We start from the raw sequence: 17,464 nt of genomic DNA, 5'->3' as shown, positions 1-17,464 counted from the left end.
TATACAGGTATGTTCAGATGGTGACTATTCACTGAGCTCTATTTAGAGTGGGTGGCACTTTTCTGAATGTACACTATTCTTCAACAAGCAGTTTTTTAAAATTGCCCTACAGACACTGTCCAATTACACCCACTGCTGTTTTGGGGAAATGTTCTATTTGGATTTCCAGAACCAAAGCAAGCAATAGGAGCAACCAAAACAACAGCTAACACGACCTGAGTGATTACTATATTCTAGGGACTATGCCAAAAACATTACAGAGAGGATTTTACTTAATTTTCAAAAACTCCCTTTGAAAGAGATCCCAATGAGAAGGAACAAGAAAACGAGGCTTAGGGGCCTATAACAGGCTGTGCCCTCCTCCTTAGTCAAGTGAGGTCGCCAAGCGGGATCCCAACGCTCAGGTACTCAGCCCTTGGTTTTATCAACAGGAATGTTATAAAATACAGAAGCTGCATAAGGCCCCCAAACGCTTTTCTTTTTCCTACATTGACTTTTTTGTTAAGTGTCCAGACCAGTGTCTTGTAAAATATATCACATTCTGGATTTGTGTAATCGTTTCTTCAGGATAGGATTCAGATGAAATATTTTTGGCCAGGAGACACATAATGTTAGGTTAAACTGCCAGTGGGCATGCTAAGTCTGATCACTTTGTTAAGATGATAACCACCAGATCTCCGCATTATAAAGGCGCATTTCTCTCATTATAATTAGAAATTAATATGTTGGCTGATACTTTGAGACCATATAAATACTCTGCTCCCCAAAATTCTTTCCCCATTGACTTTTTTTTCAGTTCTGTAAAATCAACTTGAGGCATCCACAATTAAAATACACAGGATTTCCAATATTTAGTTCAACTCCCAAATGTTTTCTCATGCCCCTTTGCAATCAATACTTGCCAATTCCAGCTCCCAGGTAACCAATGACCTGCTTTCTGTCATAATAGATTTGTTTGTATTTTCCAGAGCTTTATGTAAATGGAATCATAGTTTGTAGTCTTTTGTACCTAGCTTCTATCATTCAGCATGATGATTCTGAGATTCAACCATGTTGCTGCATCTATCAGTAATTCATTCCTTTTTATCACTGAGAGTAATTTTGTGGATATACCATGGTTTGTTTATTCCTTCACCTGTTGATGGACTTTTGAGTTGTTTCTAGCTTTTGGCTCTCATGAACAAAGCTGCTAGAAACAGCTGAGTACAAGTATTTGTGTGAACATATGCTTTCATTTCTCTTGGGCAAATACCTGGAAGTGGAATGGAATGAAGTTATGTGAGCAGGGCACTCAACCCCCAGCCTCCAGACCCACCAGGTTAGGGAGCTCCTTCAAGGGCATTGGCTGTAAGACATGGTTACTTTTTGGTACTGTGAAAAGCCTGACTCAAATCTGGCCCAGTGATCCAGGATTTAAAACCTTAATTTTATGACCACAATGAGGTATAAAGATAGTATATTTTATCCCAAGAAATTATTCTCAGGAAGACTCTAAGTAGGATCTAGAAGTAACCCCTCACTTCCACTCTGGCGAGATCTAAATGTTTCTACTTCCTGCCATACATCAGAGAGCTCAGATAACCTTAGCCAATATTCTCTTTACTTAGGAAGTTGCACTGCTACAGAAGGGGGGCAGTGAGCCCATTGCCCTGACCAGTTTGCCACAGAAGTACAAACTGGAGAAGAAATCACTGCAGCCAGAAGCATGAGGGTCTGACCGCCAGCTGCTCCCTCCCAGTGGTAACCTCAGAGCAGCTGCAGTCGGGGCATGCCGACCGAGAGCCCGCCGATGTAATGAGCTGAGAGAATGAAAAGCTAAAGTCCTATTAGTACAGCAAGCACAGAGGCTGTCCCTGGGCCTGGGATGGGCTAAGAGAATCTGCAGATCAATCTGAAAGCTGTTCTACCTCCTGGATATTTCTTGAACACATTCTAATTTTAGGAAACAGGAAATGAGGGCAAGGAGCTGGTTAGAAAGGTTGGGAAAAAAGATGGGGCAAACCCAAGAAGGGAAAATAGCAGGAATGGCAAACTTTAAAGTAAGAAAGCAGGGAAGTAGATGTGGCTCAAGCAATTGAGCTCCTGCCTACCACATGGAAGATGTCCCCAGTTCAGTTCCTGGTGCCTCCTGGAGAAGACAAGCAAGACAGCAAGCTGGTGCAAGGGACAGGCATGGCAAGCTGATACAACAAGATGATGCAATAAGGAGACACCAACAGGAAAGACAATGAGAGACACAACAAACCAGGGAGCTGAGGTAACTCAGGAGACTGAGTGCCTCTCTCCCACATGGGAGGTCCCAGGGTTCAGTTCCCAGTGCCTCCTAAAGAGAAGAGGAACAACAAAGAGAGTGCACAATGAATGCAGACAACGAGCACAAAAAAACAGGGTGGGAGGGTTAATAAAATAAATCTTAAAAAAAAAAAAAAAAAGCAAGCAAGCAATGATCCCGTTGCTTATAATCTGTGGTTGGGGGTTGGGTGGCAGTTTACTCACAAACTTTGGGGAGGGGAGGGAGAGAGTGCATCACGATCACAGGAACATGCCATGTGCTACCTCTGAAGCATGGCGCTGGCTACAAACAAAGCTTCTCTCCCAACATTCCCTGAGACTCCCCTCTTACACCAACTTCTGCAGCCCTTGTCTCATAAAAAAAAATATTTAAAATGCAGTTGGCTTGAGACAGAATTTTAAAAAATGGTGTCCAAGATACATAAAGTCTGTTTCGTTGAAAAAAAAAAAAAAAAAAAAAAAAGCAAGCTGCAGATAGTACTGTGTAAGATTCCATGTTTTTAAACATTTTGGGAGGCTAGTATTAGCAGAAAACATAATTCAACTATTACTGGAGCTTACTTCTGGAAACTGGGATTACAACGGACTTTTACTCTCTGTTACACATCTCTATAATGATTAATTTTTTTACAGTGAGCAGCTATTACTCTTAAAAAAAAAAAAGATTATTTATTTATTCCCCCCCGCACCTCCCTCCTTTCCCCCTGCTGTTTCTACTGTCTGTGTTGTCTTCTCTTCTCTTCTCATTTTCTCTCCTCTAGGATTCACTAGGATTCAACCCTGGAGACCTCTGATGGGGAGAGAGGTTCCCTGTCAATTGTACCACCTTAGTTCCTGGTTTCTGCTGTGTTTCACATTGACACTCCCCCTGTCTCTCTTTCTGATGCGTCATCAACTTGCTGTGTGACTCACTCACACGGGCATGGGCTAGCCGTGCGGGCATGCTTTCTCTTCTTCTTTTTCACCAGGAGGCCCCAGGGATCGAACCTAGGTCCTCCCATATGGTAGGTGGAAGCTCTATTACTTGAGCCACATCTGCTTCCCCAGATATTACTCTTGTAATAGGAAAAAAAATACTTTTAAGGTGATGGGATGGCTCAAGTTGTCCCAACTTATAAATGATTATTCCATTCTCCTCTCCTCCCTCATCTTAAGTTTTCATGGTTTTGTTTTGTTTTCTAAACTACTAAAGTATGTGAAGAGAGGAAGGGAAGTACCAAAAGATGGCCTAAGGCATAGAAAACTGAGGGGGTATTGGAGTTCTTTCCCACTACCACCACCAGTAGGAGTGCTGATTCTCAAGTACTATCCTCACAAGTGATGAAACAGTATCATAATTGTCAGGGCAATCCTCAAAGTGCAAGGGGTATGAAACTGACATACAAAAAAGGGACTCAATGACTTCTGAGTTGTAAACTGCTGAAATAGGCCTGGCAAACAAGTTTCATCTGGAATATCACCTTCAGTCAACCAGGAGTAACTGCCTAATTACTCTGTCTGTGGTCATGTGGCAATTCTATCCTGAGCAGAGGCAAAGGTGGGGTGGAGCGGGTGATGGGATGGGGAGGTCAGGTGGTAGCAGAGGCCTTTCCTAAGTAGTACAAGTTCAAGTTAAACGAATCAGAGCTGGGGAAAAGAGCAATCCTTACTTCATTCAATCATTTAATAAATTCTATAGAGCTCTTTAGACCATATTCACAGCTGTGCCCTGTCTGGAAGAAGGAGGCAGCAGTCCTGCCACCTACCACATTCTTGGTATAAGCCCCTGGCTCAGGCAGAAGCCATACCACAAGAAGGGCACTGGTGCTAGCAGGGTGCTGAGAATGAAGATAAAGTCAAGGACTTTAAATCAACTGTCTTAAATATGTTCAATAAGCTAAAGAAGTCCATATACAAAGAACTAAAGAAATTAGGAAAATGAGGAAAATGTCTGAACAAAATAAAGAGATGTAAATAATAAAAAAGGAACCAAACAGAAATTCTGAAGCTGTAAAATACAGTAATTGACATGAAAAAAACTCATTAGATGGGATGTGACAGCTGATTTGAACTGGCAGAAGAAAGGATCAGCAAACTTGAAGACAAGACAATTAAAATTATTCAGTGAGGAAGAGAAAGTAAAGATAATGAAGGGAAGCAGATGTGGCTCAAGCAATTGGGCTCCCATCTACCATATGGTGGGGTCCCAGGTTCAGTTCCTGGGGCCTCCTAGTGAAGGTGAGTTGGTCCATGCCGCGGCAAGCTGACCCGTGCTGTGAGCTGACACAACAAGATGATGCAAAAAAAAAAAAAAAAAAAAAAAAAGAGAGACACAGAGGAAAGACAGTCCACAACAAACCAGGGAGCTGAGGTGGCTCAAGCAATTGAGTGCCTCTCTCCCACGCTGGAGGCCCCAGGATCTGTTCCTGGTGCCTCCTACAGAGAAAACGAGAAGAGAAGACAAACAGACACAGGAGACCGTGCAGCAAATAGACACAGAGAGTAGACAGTGAGCAAAGGCAGCAAAGGGGGGTAGGAAATAAAAAAAAAAAAAAATGAAGAAAACTAAAGAGTTTGAGGTGCCTGTGAAAAACCATCAAGCATACCAACATAAGCATCATTGCAGTCCTATCAGGATGAGAGAAAGGGGCAGTAAAAGTATCTAAAGAAATAGTGGGTGAAAACTTCCCTTATCTATTAAAAGACATGAATATACCAACCAGGAAACTTAATGAATTCCAAGCAGGACAGACTCTTAGAGATCTACACCAAGATATGAAACCGTCAAAACGCCAAGTCAGAGAAACTTTTGAAAGCAGCAAGTAAGAAGCTACTTGTCACATACAAGGGGTCCCTGATAAGATTAACATTTCTCATCAGAAGGTCAGAAGACAGTAGGATGGCATATCTAAACTCCTTAAAGAAAAAAATGGCTTAATTAGAATTCTGTATCTGGCAATATATCTCTCAAAAATGAAGGAGACACCTGAAGCCCACTCGAAAGTATGCCTACCTAGGGCACCTGGCTCTTGGGTTGGCTGGAAGTATGAGGGAGTGACAGCCACCCTGGAGGAGAAGAGGAAGGAGAAGGCCAAGATCCATTACAGGAAGAAGCAGCAGCTCATGAGGCTATGCAAACAGGCTGAGAAGAATGTGGAGCAGAAAATCAGTAAATATATAAAGGTCCTTAAGACCTATGGACTCCTGGTCTGAGCCCAAAAAAGACTTTATTCCTAACTGTACACCCCCCCCCCGCAAAAAAAAAAGAAAAAATGGAGAGGGAATCAGATATAGCTCAGTGGTTGAGCACCTGCCACCTGGGTTCAGTCCCTAGTACCTCCTAAAAAAAAGAAAAGGAAGGAGAAAATGAGACATATACAGAAAAACAAAAGCTAAGAGAATTATATACTACTGAAATTAGATTGGTAGTAGTCAACTAGGTTGTTATTGGGTCAAGGATGTGAACAGACATTTCTCCACAGAAGATATTGAAACGGACAATAAGTATATGAAAACATGTTCAACATTATTAGCCATTAAAGAAATAAATTAAAACTACAATGAGATAGCACTTCATATCTACTAGGATGGCTATTAGTAAAAAATAAAAAATAAAAAGTATTGATGAGGGAAGAAGATGTGGCTCAAGCGACCAGGCTTGGGAGGTCCCTGGTTGGGTTCAGGCTGCCTCCTAAAGAAGACAGAGAGCTGGTGCGACAGGCAGGTGCAGCAAGCTAACACGAGAGACATAAGAAGAAAAACATAATGAGAGACATAACAAAGCAGGGAGTAGAAGTTCCTGGTGCCTCCTAAAGACAACAGGCAGGCTGGCGAGCTGAGCAGGCATGGCAAGTTGGTGAGACAAGATGAAGCAACAAGAGACACAAGGAAAAACATAAGGAGAGACACAACAAAGCAGGGAATGGAGGTGGCTTAAGTGATTAGGCTCCTCCCTCCCACAACAGAGTTCGGGGTTCAGTTCCAGTGCCTCCTAAAGAAACAAAAAAGAGGACACATCAAGTGCAAACAATGGGGGTGGGTGGGGAGAAATAAATAAATAAATAGATACATTTTTTTAAAAAGGTATTGACAAATATGTGGAGAAATAGGAACCCTTATCCATTGTTGGTGGAAATGTAAATAGTGCAGCCACTATGGAAAACAGTCTGGCGGTTCCTCAGAAAGGTAAACACAGAATTACCGAAGGACCCAGCAATTCCATTCCTAGGTATATATACCCAAAAGAACTGAAAGCTGGGACTTGAACGGATATTTGTATACCAATGTTTATCACAGCATTATCCTCAACAACCAAAAGGTAGAAGCAACTCAAGTATTCATCACAGATGAATGGCTAAACAAAATGTGGCCCATCCATACAACGGAATATTATTCAGCCATAAGAACTGAAATGCTGGTACATGCAACAACGCAGATGAACCTTGAATCACTTTGAGTGAAATAAGCCAGGCATAAAAGAACAACTACTGTAGGATTTCTCTTATACGAAATATTGAGAATAAACAAATTCTTAGGGACAGAAACAAAAAGCAGAAGAGGGTTTCCTGAGGGGGGCGGAATGGGGAGTTATTGCTACATCTGTATGAGCTTTGTTTTAGGGTGATGAAAATAGCTTGGAAATAGTGATGAAAGTTACACAAAATTGTCAATGTACTTAATGTCAAAGAACTGTCCACTTAGCAGGCTTCAACTTGAACCTTATCTTCCCCATTTTGGCACATCCTAAGTAAATATTAACACTGTCATTCAACTTATGTGATGTTGATGAAATTATTAGCAGAGCCTGATAGTCTGTCCATCAGGCAATCCTAAATAATATCATCACCAATAACAGTAGAATTAGAAAGAACACAGAGGGAGGCTGCAATCCCTGCCTAGAATATTTACCCTTACATTCTTTTTTGTTTTAACTCCCCCTCCCCCATTGTTTTTGTGCTTGCTGTCTGCTTTCTGTATACAATTGCTGTGTGTTCTTCTGTGTCTGCTTGTCTTCTTTTTAGGCAGCACCAGGAACCGATCCTGGGACCTTCTGGAGTGGGAGAGAGGTACTCTCTTGTGCCACCTCAGCTCCATGGTCTGCTGCATCTCTTATTGTCTCTCCTCTGTGTCTCTTTTTGTTGCATCATCTTCCTGCACCAGCTCTCTGCATGGGCCAGCACTCCATGTGGGCCAGCTCCCCGCACAAGCCAGCTTGCCTTTACCCGGGAATTGAACCCTGGACCTCCTATATGGTAAACAAAAGCCCAACTGCTTGAGCCATATCTGCCTCCCATTAACCCTATATTCTTGAGCCCAACTATTAATGCTGAAGAATCCACATTACTATATATGCCTTCTGTGTGACCTTCTCCTCAAAACTCATCAGATTTGAAAGCATCCAGGAGAAAATCACAGGAAATAATGGCATGATATTGGGTGCTACATGAATTTCAAAAGAGGTGGTGGACTTGGCCCAGTGGTTAGGGCAACCGTCTACCACATGGGAGGTCCACGGTTCAAACCCCAGGCCTACTTGATCCGTGTGCAGCTAGCCCATGCGCAGTGCTGATGCGCACAAGGAGTGCCGTGCCACGCAGGGGAGCCCCACACGGAAGGAGTGCGCCCCGTAAGGAGAGCCGCCCAGCATGAAAGAAAGTGCAGCCTGCCCAGGAATGGCACCACACCCACGGAGAGCTGACACAAGATGACGCAACAAAAAGAAACACAGATTCCCATGCTGCTGACAACAACAGAAGCAGACAAGAACACACAGCAAATAGACACACAGAACAGACAACGAGTGGGGGGGGGAAGGGGAGATAAATAAATAAATAAATCCTTAAAAAAAGAAATGAATTTCAAAAGATAGGCCAAAGGGATGTATTATGGGAGCTCTAAATGAATGAAATAAATGTTTTTTAATACAGGTAACATGCTTGTCATTTTAAGAACAATGCAGAAAATTTTAAGACAGCCTGCCTTTGTGATAATACCAAGTTGTTAGCAGAGCTGAAATTTAGCAGCATGACCAGACAATATTCCAGCATCCTGGTTTCTTTTTACCCTAGAAAAAAATCCTGTCAACACACAAATCTTGGGCACCTGATCAATAGTCAAAGGCACCAATATTCACAGCTACTCATCCATTTTATTGTTACGTGTGAATTATGTGCCCAGTGTAATACTGAGAACACAATGATAAAAACTCTTTCCTGGCCCTCAAGGAGCATACAGATTTGTAGGGACACAAATATAAACCAAGTGCTGTATGCTGTGACAAGGTGCTGTGGAAATACAGGGAAACTACACCTAAACCAGTGCTGACTGCAGCACTGACAACAGAATGTCCTGCACAGTGAAAGGTTTAATAAATTCTGAATGGCAGCATCAAAACTAAATGAAAATGGGGAATCAAGTCTGACAGCTGTTGGCATTGCTCTGTTCCTCAGAAAGCACCTCACACTAAACATGAGCTGATTCTTCCATCTCCAGATGGCTTAGTGCTCTAGAAAGCATCCAGCAGACATTAAGAGAGAGAATCTGCTACGAGGTAACACTCTTACCTGTGGCTTCAATGTACTCAATACATCTCTCAATAAAAACAGGGATAGGTTTCTCTGGAGTCACGACAGTTGTTAATGGCACCCCAAAATAGTTACTCTCCCAAGTTGTCTTAGTGATGGATGGTCGAGGTTTAGGCTTTGGTTTCTGCCCAGAAAAGAGAAAAGAGAGCACAAAAACAAAGTGAGTATCAACATGCAACTTAAACATCAGTAAAGCTTCCAGAAAGGAACCCACAGTGAGGTGGAAACTGCTAGAAAGAATTCGAGCAAGATAAACAGACCCACTTGCTCTCATCTCATTAATTTTGTATTTTCTAGCCACCAAATACCATTCAAGAATGCTGGAAAGTTGCCATAAAGTCACACCTTGAGTGTGAGACTGCATTATTATAACAAAGGCATGTATAAGAAGTAGGCTATATTTATTTAATAACAACAAGATGACTACTCATATCCTTTATCAAGGATGCACTATATGTTTGGATGGTTTCCAAACATCCCATACAGATGAAAGATGTTATATGCCCAAAGATGGCTAAAATCTTACCAAGAAAAAAGGTGAAGTTGAAAACTAATAATTTCCTCTTTCTAGTAAAGAGAAAGAACATGCATTCTGCTGGTGCTGATAGCCCCACATGAAAATCTGTCTGGCATTAATCCCCAATGGCTTCCACATTAGGAAAAGGTAAAGCCAACTAATAAAACAGAACAAATTATGTCACAACTATTAAGGGACAGTGCTGGAATTCAAACCCAGGATGGTCTATTTCCAAAGCCCATGCTCACAAACATTATAAATAGTAAGAAATTCTGTTCCAACATTATTCAACTCTCTTATTTTGAAGCTCACCTGGGAAGAAATGCTCTAAACAAATAATAAATTTCCTAATGACTTTGGCATTTTGTTAAAATATCCACTAAAGAGAAGGTAACCAAAAGGGATCAAGGGAAATGGACCCAAGTCTATCTCCATCAATTTGGTTTCATTTCCAAGTTGATAAGATAAACTTAGAAGGGCAGAGTTTGAAATGTTTACAACCCATAAACTTAAAATATATATGGATTTTTGCTTAAAAGCCACTGACTGGGAAAACTAGCTGCCAGGTCATGAATCAACCATTCCCTTTCCTTATCCTGTCTACCTTTATCCCTTTTGGTACTCCTTCATATTGGAACAAATCACTTCCTGTTAAGTCTGAGATTCTTTGAGGACTTCCTGAATAAACAACTGGAAACAAAAGAAGAGCTGCAAATAAAATGTGCCCTAAAGAAGGGACAAGCCCACTTCTCTTTCCACAGCAGCTAAAGCTGCTGAATGACATTACCTACATGACAAACTAAAGGCACAAATAATCCCCTCTCCCTACAGCCTGCTAATTGATCCGGTACAGAGAACTCTGTACCGTAAATGGATCCCGGGTTTCTAGAGTAGAATCATGCCTCCAACAAAGCCTGGCCCTGCCTACCATTATAAGCCCCCTGGTAAAACCAGTGAGAGCCTCTCAGATTGTGAGGAGTGGCTGCTGTTTGCTCTCCTTATAGACTGAGCAAACCAAATGGAGTCAGGCTTATCCCCAGAGAAGAAAGAAAAAGCAAATGAATGATTTATAATATACCTTTACATAAAATAATTGAATCGTTCTGGACTCTAGCAATCTCTTACTTATATGAAGTACAACATAAAAAATTTAACTTTTGAAATCAGGCAGACCTGGGTTTGAAACCTGGCTGACAACTTCTGTGACTATGGTCAAGAAACTTAACATCTCTGGGGTTTGTGTTCCTTCTCTTTCAGCAGGGATGGAACCTTCCTCCCAAGGAGGTTTGTGAAGGTGACATGATGGGATTGATGGGCAGAGCCTCGTGCCTAGTACACAGTAGCTGTTCAATAAATGTAAGCTCTCATTAAAGAACAGAGGGGCGGAGTGCATCTACTACACACTATTGCAACCGAAGACCAAAGCCATCAACAATGAAGCAAGCAATTAAAATGTCATACTGTTTAAACAGTTAGCTAAGGAATCTGAATAAACAAAGAACACCATCTAGAATTTAAGCTACATTCTTCCATCTTCTATCTTTTAAATTTTTAGCAATCCCAATCCTGCAGAATTTGCCTGTCAAAATTTAACATTAACATCACCGCCCTTCAATAAAACTCAAGATTCCAAATTAACTATTGTTAAGGAATAAAATATGGAACTGAAAGGGAAGGTGCATTGAGGCTATTTCTAACTACTATACAGCCTTCTAACCATGGTTCTAGCCAGGAATGAATTTTAATCTTGTCATAACACCCTTTTCCATCCTAGAACAAAATGGTGCAGGAAGGTTCCAACAATCTAAATGAACTAGAACACTGAGCCTCCATCAATTGAACACCTACTAGGACCCAAATACCTCCCTAAGTTCTTTTTAAAAATAAATTTAAAAACAATTTATTTTATTTATTCTACCCCCTGCCTTGTTTGTGCTTGCTGTCTGCTCTCTGTGTTCATCCACTGTGTGCTCTGCCTGCTCTTCTTCTCTTTAGATGGCACCAGGAACTGAACCTGGGATCTCCCATGTGGGAGAGAAGCACTCAACCACTTGAGCCACCTCAGCTCCCTGCTTTGTTGTGTCTCCCATTGCCTGTCTTTGTTGTGTTTCCTTGCTGCGACATCTTGTATCAGCTTGCTGCCTTGCTCATTTTCTCCAGGAGACACTGGAAACTGAACCCGGGACCTCCCCTGTGGTAGGTGGGAGCTTAATTGCTTGAGCCACATCTGCTTCCCCCTTCCTAACTTCTTTATATGCACACCTCACACTACAACAAATCTGTGGGTGTGGGTGTTAAGAACCTCATTAAATAGATGAAGAAGCTGAGCCCTAGAAAAATTCAGTAACTTTTTTGTCATATCAGGTGTCACAAAGGGTATGTCTAATAGCAAAACCTGTGCTCTGAATCACTAGAGTTACTGTCATATTCTCAAAGTTCTTAGGATAGGTGGGATGAATAAATGGATAATTTAATAAATGAATAAAGGTACTCTGATAATCTGGAGAACTTCTAAAGGTAAAAAAAAAAACCCACTCCCATATTCCAATAACTATGGGGTTACCTTACTTGAAGGAGAGCAGGCTTATTTTGCATGGCTCCAAACCATCATTATGTGACAGATTAGGGAAACATAAGAGAAAATCCTGGTCAATATAAAGGAAAAACTTCGAAACAAAACAAAAGCCACAGCAATCAGAAAGGAAGGGGCTGTTTTGTAGGTATTTCAAAGCAGAGACTGCAACCTACCGGCCACACTTGCTGTCAAGAGAATTCTGCTATTAAGTAGAAGGCTAAATTAGACAACTGCTCTCATCTCTTTCATCTCCACAATTACAAGATCTAGTTCAGCCCTTCACTTATAAATGAGGAAATGGAGAGTAAGCTTTCGCAATACAATCAGTCCTCCTAGCTGAATGACAGGGAAAATCTCTTTTTCAAAAAAAGATTTAAACAGTCTCTGGTTTATAGAATGTCAAAATAACTCCTTAAGAAAAATGAAGGCTCTCTAGGGTGTCACAAAATTGGGCAGGAAATTCTTGCATAACTAATTCTAAACCTTTGTAGTAAGGAAATCAGAGTTTGTGGTAAATGTCAAGAGCTGGGCCAGATTACTGCTGTAACAACCAATACATCAGGAATCAGAAGGGTTACCGAGGACATTTCCGATGGAAATGTCATGCTCCTGAGTGACCTGCCAGATGTCTCATGTCCCCAGTAAGAAGCGTGTCACTCATTAGGGAGTCAATGGAACCACTCTCAGCAGCAGGTCCTTAGAGAGGATAAAGTGACACCATCCCAACACCCATCTTCCTTTGGGGCACTCACTTAGCAGTCAACTGACAAAGGCAAATAACCAGACCTTTGAGGACGGTCTACATATTTGTGTCCTGAAGTTTAGAGTCTGACTGGGTCAAAAAAATGAAAACAACAGTGACTGCGTAGGAATAGCTATGTGCTGGACACTGCTAGGTATTCTGCACAATTATCTGAACCTCAGACTCAGAAAGATTCCCACCCCAGACTAAGAGCCAGTGATCTACAAACGTCAAAGCTCCTTGCTCTTTCCCCTACACAAGGTACCTCCATTATGACAAAGCCCTGCCATTAACAAAGGACCGGGCCAACTCCAGCAGCCTTGTCCTTTTTGATAAATGTTTTTTTGAATGTATAACAAGATCCACAGTTCTTTAGCTCCTGCTTTATGGTTTCCTTAAAACATGCCTGTTTTTTTATTTTTGATACTGACCACGTGGCAAAGAAAATAAGGGATTAATCCTATAGTTTATGCCAGTGTTGCTTAGGGGAAAATGTTGATTGAAATTTACCTCTGGTCTCTTAGCTTTCTGGAAACAAGAAAAGAGCATAAAGGGGAAACTTCTGACTTTGGCAGAGGAGGAAGCTACATCTGCCACCTCCTCTGCGCCCATCTGGAATGGCAAGCCCACTTCAAGCCCCTCTGAGTTTTTCCATGGTGGCACAAAAAAGACTGGAATGCCAGTCAAGGAATAAGAAAGAGCCAAGATGATGTCCCTTTGTATCAGCCTAGAAGATGCTTGGGTTCCAGAGTCTGGTGCGCAGCAGGCACTCGATCAATTTGTTGAACAAAAAGTTCCCATTATTGTACTGGGGCCAATGTTCCTTTATATATTTTTCAAAATTAATTGAGATGAGGAATATCTCTTTTTCTTCTTCTGACAATATGCTGTCCTGACTACTATATGAGGCAGTAAGGTCCAAAAGGGCTTGAACATAGTTTGAAGGTGATACATCACAAGAGTTTTTTTATTTTAAAAACATGTAAGGATATTTTTTTAATGTAACATTAAAAAAAATAAAGACAAAACAACAACAACATGTAAGGTTAATTCCCTATATCACACTGTAGGCACGGAACATGGCATAGCCCTTTATATAAACACGTGACTATCTTTCTACTGGCCTAAGGTTCTAGCGGGCAAGATCCTGGCTCCCCTCCCTACTTTTAAAAAATGAATTACTCAAGGTCACATAGCAAAACCATGGCAGAGTTAATTCTAGGGCATCTGCCTCCCTCAATGAACTTACAATCTAATTGGTAATAAGCAAAATATATACACAATAAGCATAGTGTTCTAGATAACACGTAAGTACTAAACCGCAGAAAAAAAGGCAAGGAGTATTATAAGCATACAGGCAAAGTCTTCCATGGTTCCAATCAAGAGATAAGTCAACCTTTGTGGATAAAGAATTTTCTATCTTCTGTGGGAAAGGCAGATACAGATATTTGGTGGCCCTAAGGTGCTAACTTCAAATATTGTTTTCTGGTCCCCATAAATACCTTTAAATATGTCAAATAACTTCTTTTGACTTTAGATTCAGAAAGTATGACCACCAATCATAACCTTTTTAATGTTTGGTAACATACCTAACAAAGGAATAAAAACAGAATCCAGGTTGCTGGATTCCCTGTTTTGTTTCTTGCTTGTTTGTTTAAAGGGGGAATGCTATATACGGAACACAGTCTGGAACTGGGAAGTGTTACCCTAAATGGGGACAACTCTCTTTCTCAGTAGTGAAAATGATATATGCAGGGCCCTCAAGGGTCATACACAGGGCTTGTTAGGCTGGCAAACTCTGGACTAACTGTACCTGGTAAATTTTTCTAATTTTCCATTAGAAAAATGGAAAGATTCCATAATTTGTATTACTACAAGGTTCACCTAAAGCACTTTCTAACATTCTATGTTCAACTATAGCACCTTTCTGATGGGCAATTATTTCTCTCTTCTTTCCAACAGAGCTTCAAAAGGACATTTTCAATTAAGTTCATCATTCGGGCTCAAATGTATTCTTGGCTAACCGGTGCTCCCCCTGCTGGCTCTAAAAAAAAAAATCTAAGTTCAAGTTTAGGAGAAGAAAACCTGAGGGTGGATTTATTCTTGCTGGCAAAGTCTGATGAAAGCACAAATGCATGGGCTTTGTCACCCTCAAGCTGGCAGCTGGCACTATGAGCCACTCACTCACCATCTTGGAGCATCTTTATTTAAGGGACGAAACAGGAAATAGCACAAAGTCTTGGCCTTCCTACCATCCCTATTCCTCTTGCAAGATGGAAAAAGAAAGGCATGTCATCTCCTCCCAGGCCCCAAATAAATTGCTCTATAAGGGCATGAAGTCTGTGGCAAACCTGGACCAATCACTGTTGCTATCTCGGGCCAAATGGCCAATGCGAATGGGGGCTAAGTGAAGAGGAGGGCTCCATCATGCCAGGTAAGGTTTCCAAATACCCTGCTTGATTGAGCACACACAATATGGACTTCCCAGAGCTACAGTTCAGTTCTTATCTGCTTGCCTCCTCTCAAACACTGTGTAATACTCAGAAACCCTCTCCCTATGGAAGTAAAGGTAATTCCTCACAGTAACTGAAATAATTTGGGTCTCTACAAAGATATTTCAGTATCATGGTGCAGTGGAGGATTGATTCAGTGAAGCATCAGAGCAATTCTGTTTTTTGAAAAACAGATCTGGGTTTCTATTGTGTGTGTGTGTATTTAAGAACAGGTGTGCTGTAAGTAAGGCAGATAGATAGGGATAGTCTATTTTTATCACCAAAAACCCACTGTAGCAGTTCCTTGGGCTTAAAATAAACCGAAAAACCAGTGACACCAGTTCCAAACAATTTTTCAAAAGTTCAGTTGCTATTTCAGTGTCTCCAAGCCTTTTTTGTCCTCTAGTCAACTAGATTTTTGAAGGGAGAAACAAACAGCACTGTGCTATTCTTAGGAGGAAAGGTGGGGAAATGAAGTTTTAAAGATAATCAAAATTCTTAACTTGAAATGAACAAATTGACTCTCCTGGTTGAGTGGGTCAAATATAGGTGAATGGCTGTTGAATATCACCACCTTCCTTGCAGATTGGAAGTGAGAGATAGAAGACCAGGGTTAAAAAAATCTCAGCTTCTCTACTTACTAGCCAGGCTAACTTGGGCAAAGTGCCTAAATCTCTCTGAGCCTGTTTTTTCATCTCTAAAACAAAGTTTAAAAAAATCACAAAGCTAAGACTGAAAAGTTGTCAAAACACCTGGTATCACACCTTGCACACAGTAAGTATTTAGGAAAAGGTAAAAAACACAAAATCCTTTGCATGGTCTACATGGCCCTTCATTATTTGGCCCAGTTCTCCCTTACCTTTCTGCAACAGCCATCCTACGCTCCTTTCAATTCTTTGTTCATGTGGTGTTTGTCAACTCCAAGTTCCATACTGTTTCCTGTGCCAGAAAGATCTCCCTACAAAGTCTCCATCTTCACTGACTTTGCCTGCCTCACCCTTCGAGTCTCAGCCTTAAATACCATTTTTTTGGGGGGAGCTTTCCTGGATTTCCTAGTGTAGATTAAAATTCCTCCTGTAGATGAAAACATGTACCATTTCTTAGTACCCTGTATCTCTCCCGTGTAATACTCTAAATACATGTTAAAACCCAGCATCCCTGAGACTGTAAACTGGATGGATGTACCACATCTATGGTATCCAGCACGATGCCAGGCATACAGCAAATGTTCAACACCTAGTGATACACTGAATTGTTTCCTTCCTAAGAATGAATGTGTATGTGCTCTGGAGCCAAGATACTTATTTTAAAAGATAAAATTCCTTCAGGAACCACAAAATCCAAGGTCAAGTTAGAGTCCCATTTTTAAGACCAAGGAATTTACCGGACTTTAAAGCTCACTGAGTATGATTAGCCTTTTCTGAAGCATACATTGAAAGCCTTACCAGAGCATGTTACAAAGAGCTCATATGTCATACCATTCAGCTTGTCCATCAAAACGAAACATCCGTCCCAGGGGAGCGAGCAGTCCAATTCCCCAGCTGGTTTTTATTCACACTAGGAACCTTAACTCTGTTCTAGGCCTCACAAAATGAGAGCTGTGTCCACACAAAGCCACAACAACCAGCCAATTCACTGAATCCAATGAAATAAGCCAATTCACTGGGGGGGGGGGGGCAGGGGGAACGACACGACACAAACTGTCAAACTGGTTACTTGGTGCCTTATAGGTCAAACAATGCATGATTGAATTGGTTTGCTTTTCAATAGGTTGTCTTGTCATGTGGTAGCTACAGTGAATGAAAGATTTTCTTTCTGGTTTGTCCTTTTAAAACACACACACACAAATAAGAGCATAGCAGATAGAAGGATAAATAGCTAATGTCTTCTCTTTAAATCTGTGGTTAAACACACCAAATTCAGCAATTCAAGCTTGCCTAAATGGCATATTTTGTGGAGCTAGGATTCCCCAGCCTGCCTTTTGGCTTTTAAAATAAGACCCTGGTCCTGATCTCATCTTTGCAAACGCATGGCACTGGGAGACAGAGACCATGTGCAACAACAACTCTTTACAGACAAAGCTTCTATTCATGGACCCCACAGCAGTGCAATCGTAGATTTTCAATTTCATTCAACTGAGTGCGGAAGGCTCTACTATGAGGGTGGGTTGCTAAATGCTTCAGCTGGGAAAAGGACCCAGAATGAAAAGTCAGCTTTGCAGTTTGCACTTTCATTAGGAGAAATGAACGGAATTTCCCTCGTTCAGACTCCAATTTTTACAGT

The 17,464-nt window shown here is 41.2% G+C and overlaps 1 protein-coding gene across 1 annotated transcript in view; it reads right to left on the bottom strand.

The window, feature by feature from the left end:
- The window catches only part of ARHGAP35 (Rho GTPase activating protein 35), a 144,990-nt gene that overhangs the window by 73,090 nt on the left and 54,436 nt on the right, over nucleotides 1-17,464 (bottom strand). Inside the window, exon 3 of the mRNA XM_004479064.4 lies at nucleotides 8,835-8,979. Coding sequence (XP_004479121.1) covers nucleotides 8,835-8,979 — 145 coding nt within the window. The remainder of the gene's footprint in view (nucleotides 1-8,834; nucleotides 8,980-17,464) is intronic.

Source organism: Dasypus novemcinctus, chromosome 18 (assembly GCF_030445035.2).
Source record: "Dasypus novemcinctus isolate mDasNov1 chromosome 18, mDasNov1.1.hap2, whole genome shotgun sequence".
Classification (NCBI taxonomy): Eukaryota; Metazoa; Chordata; class Mammalia; order Cingulata; family Dasypodidae; genus Dasypus; species Dasypus novemcinctus.
This window is presented reverse-complemented; position numbering and strand designations above follow the sequence as displayed.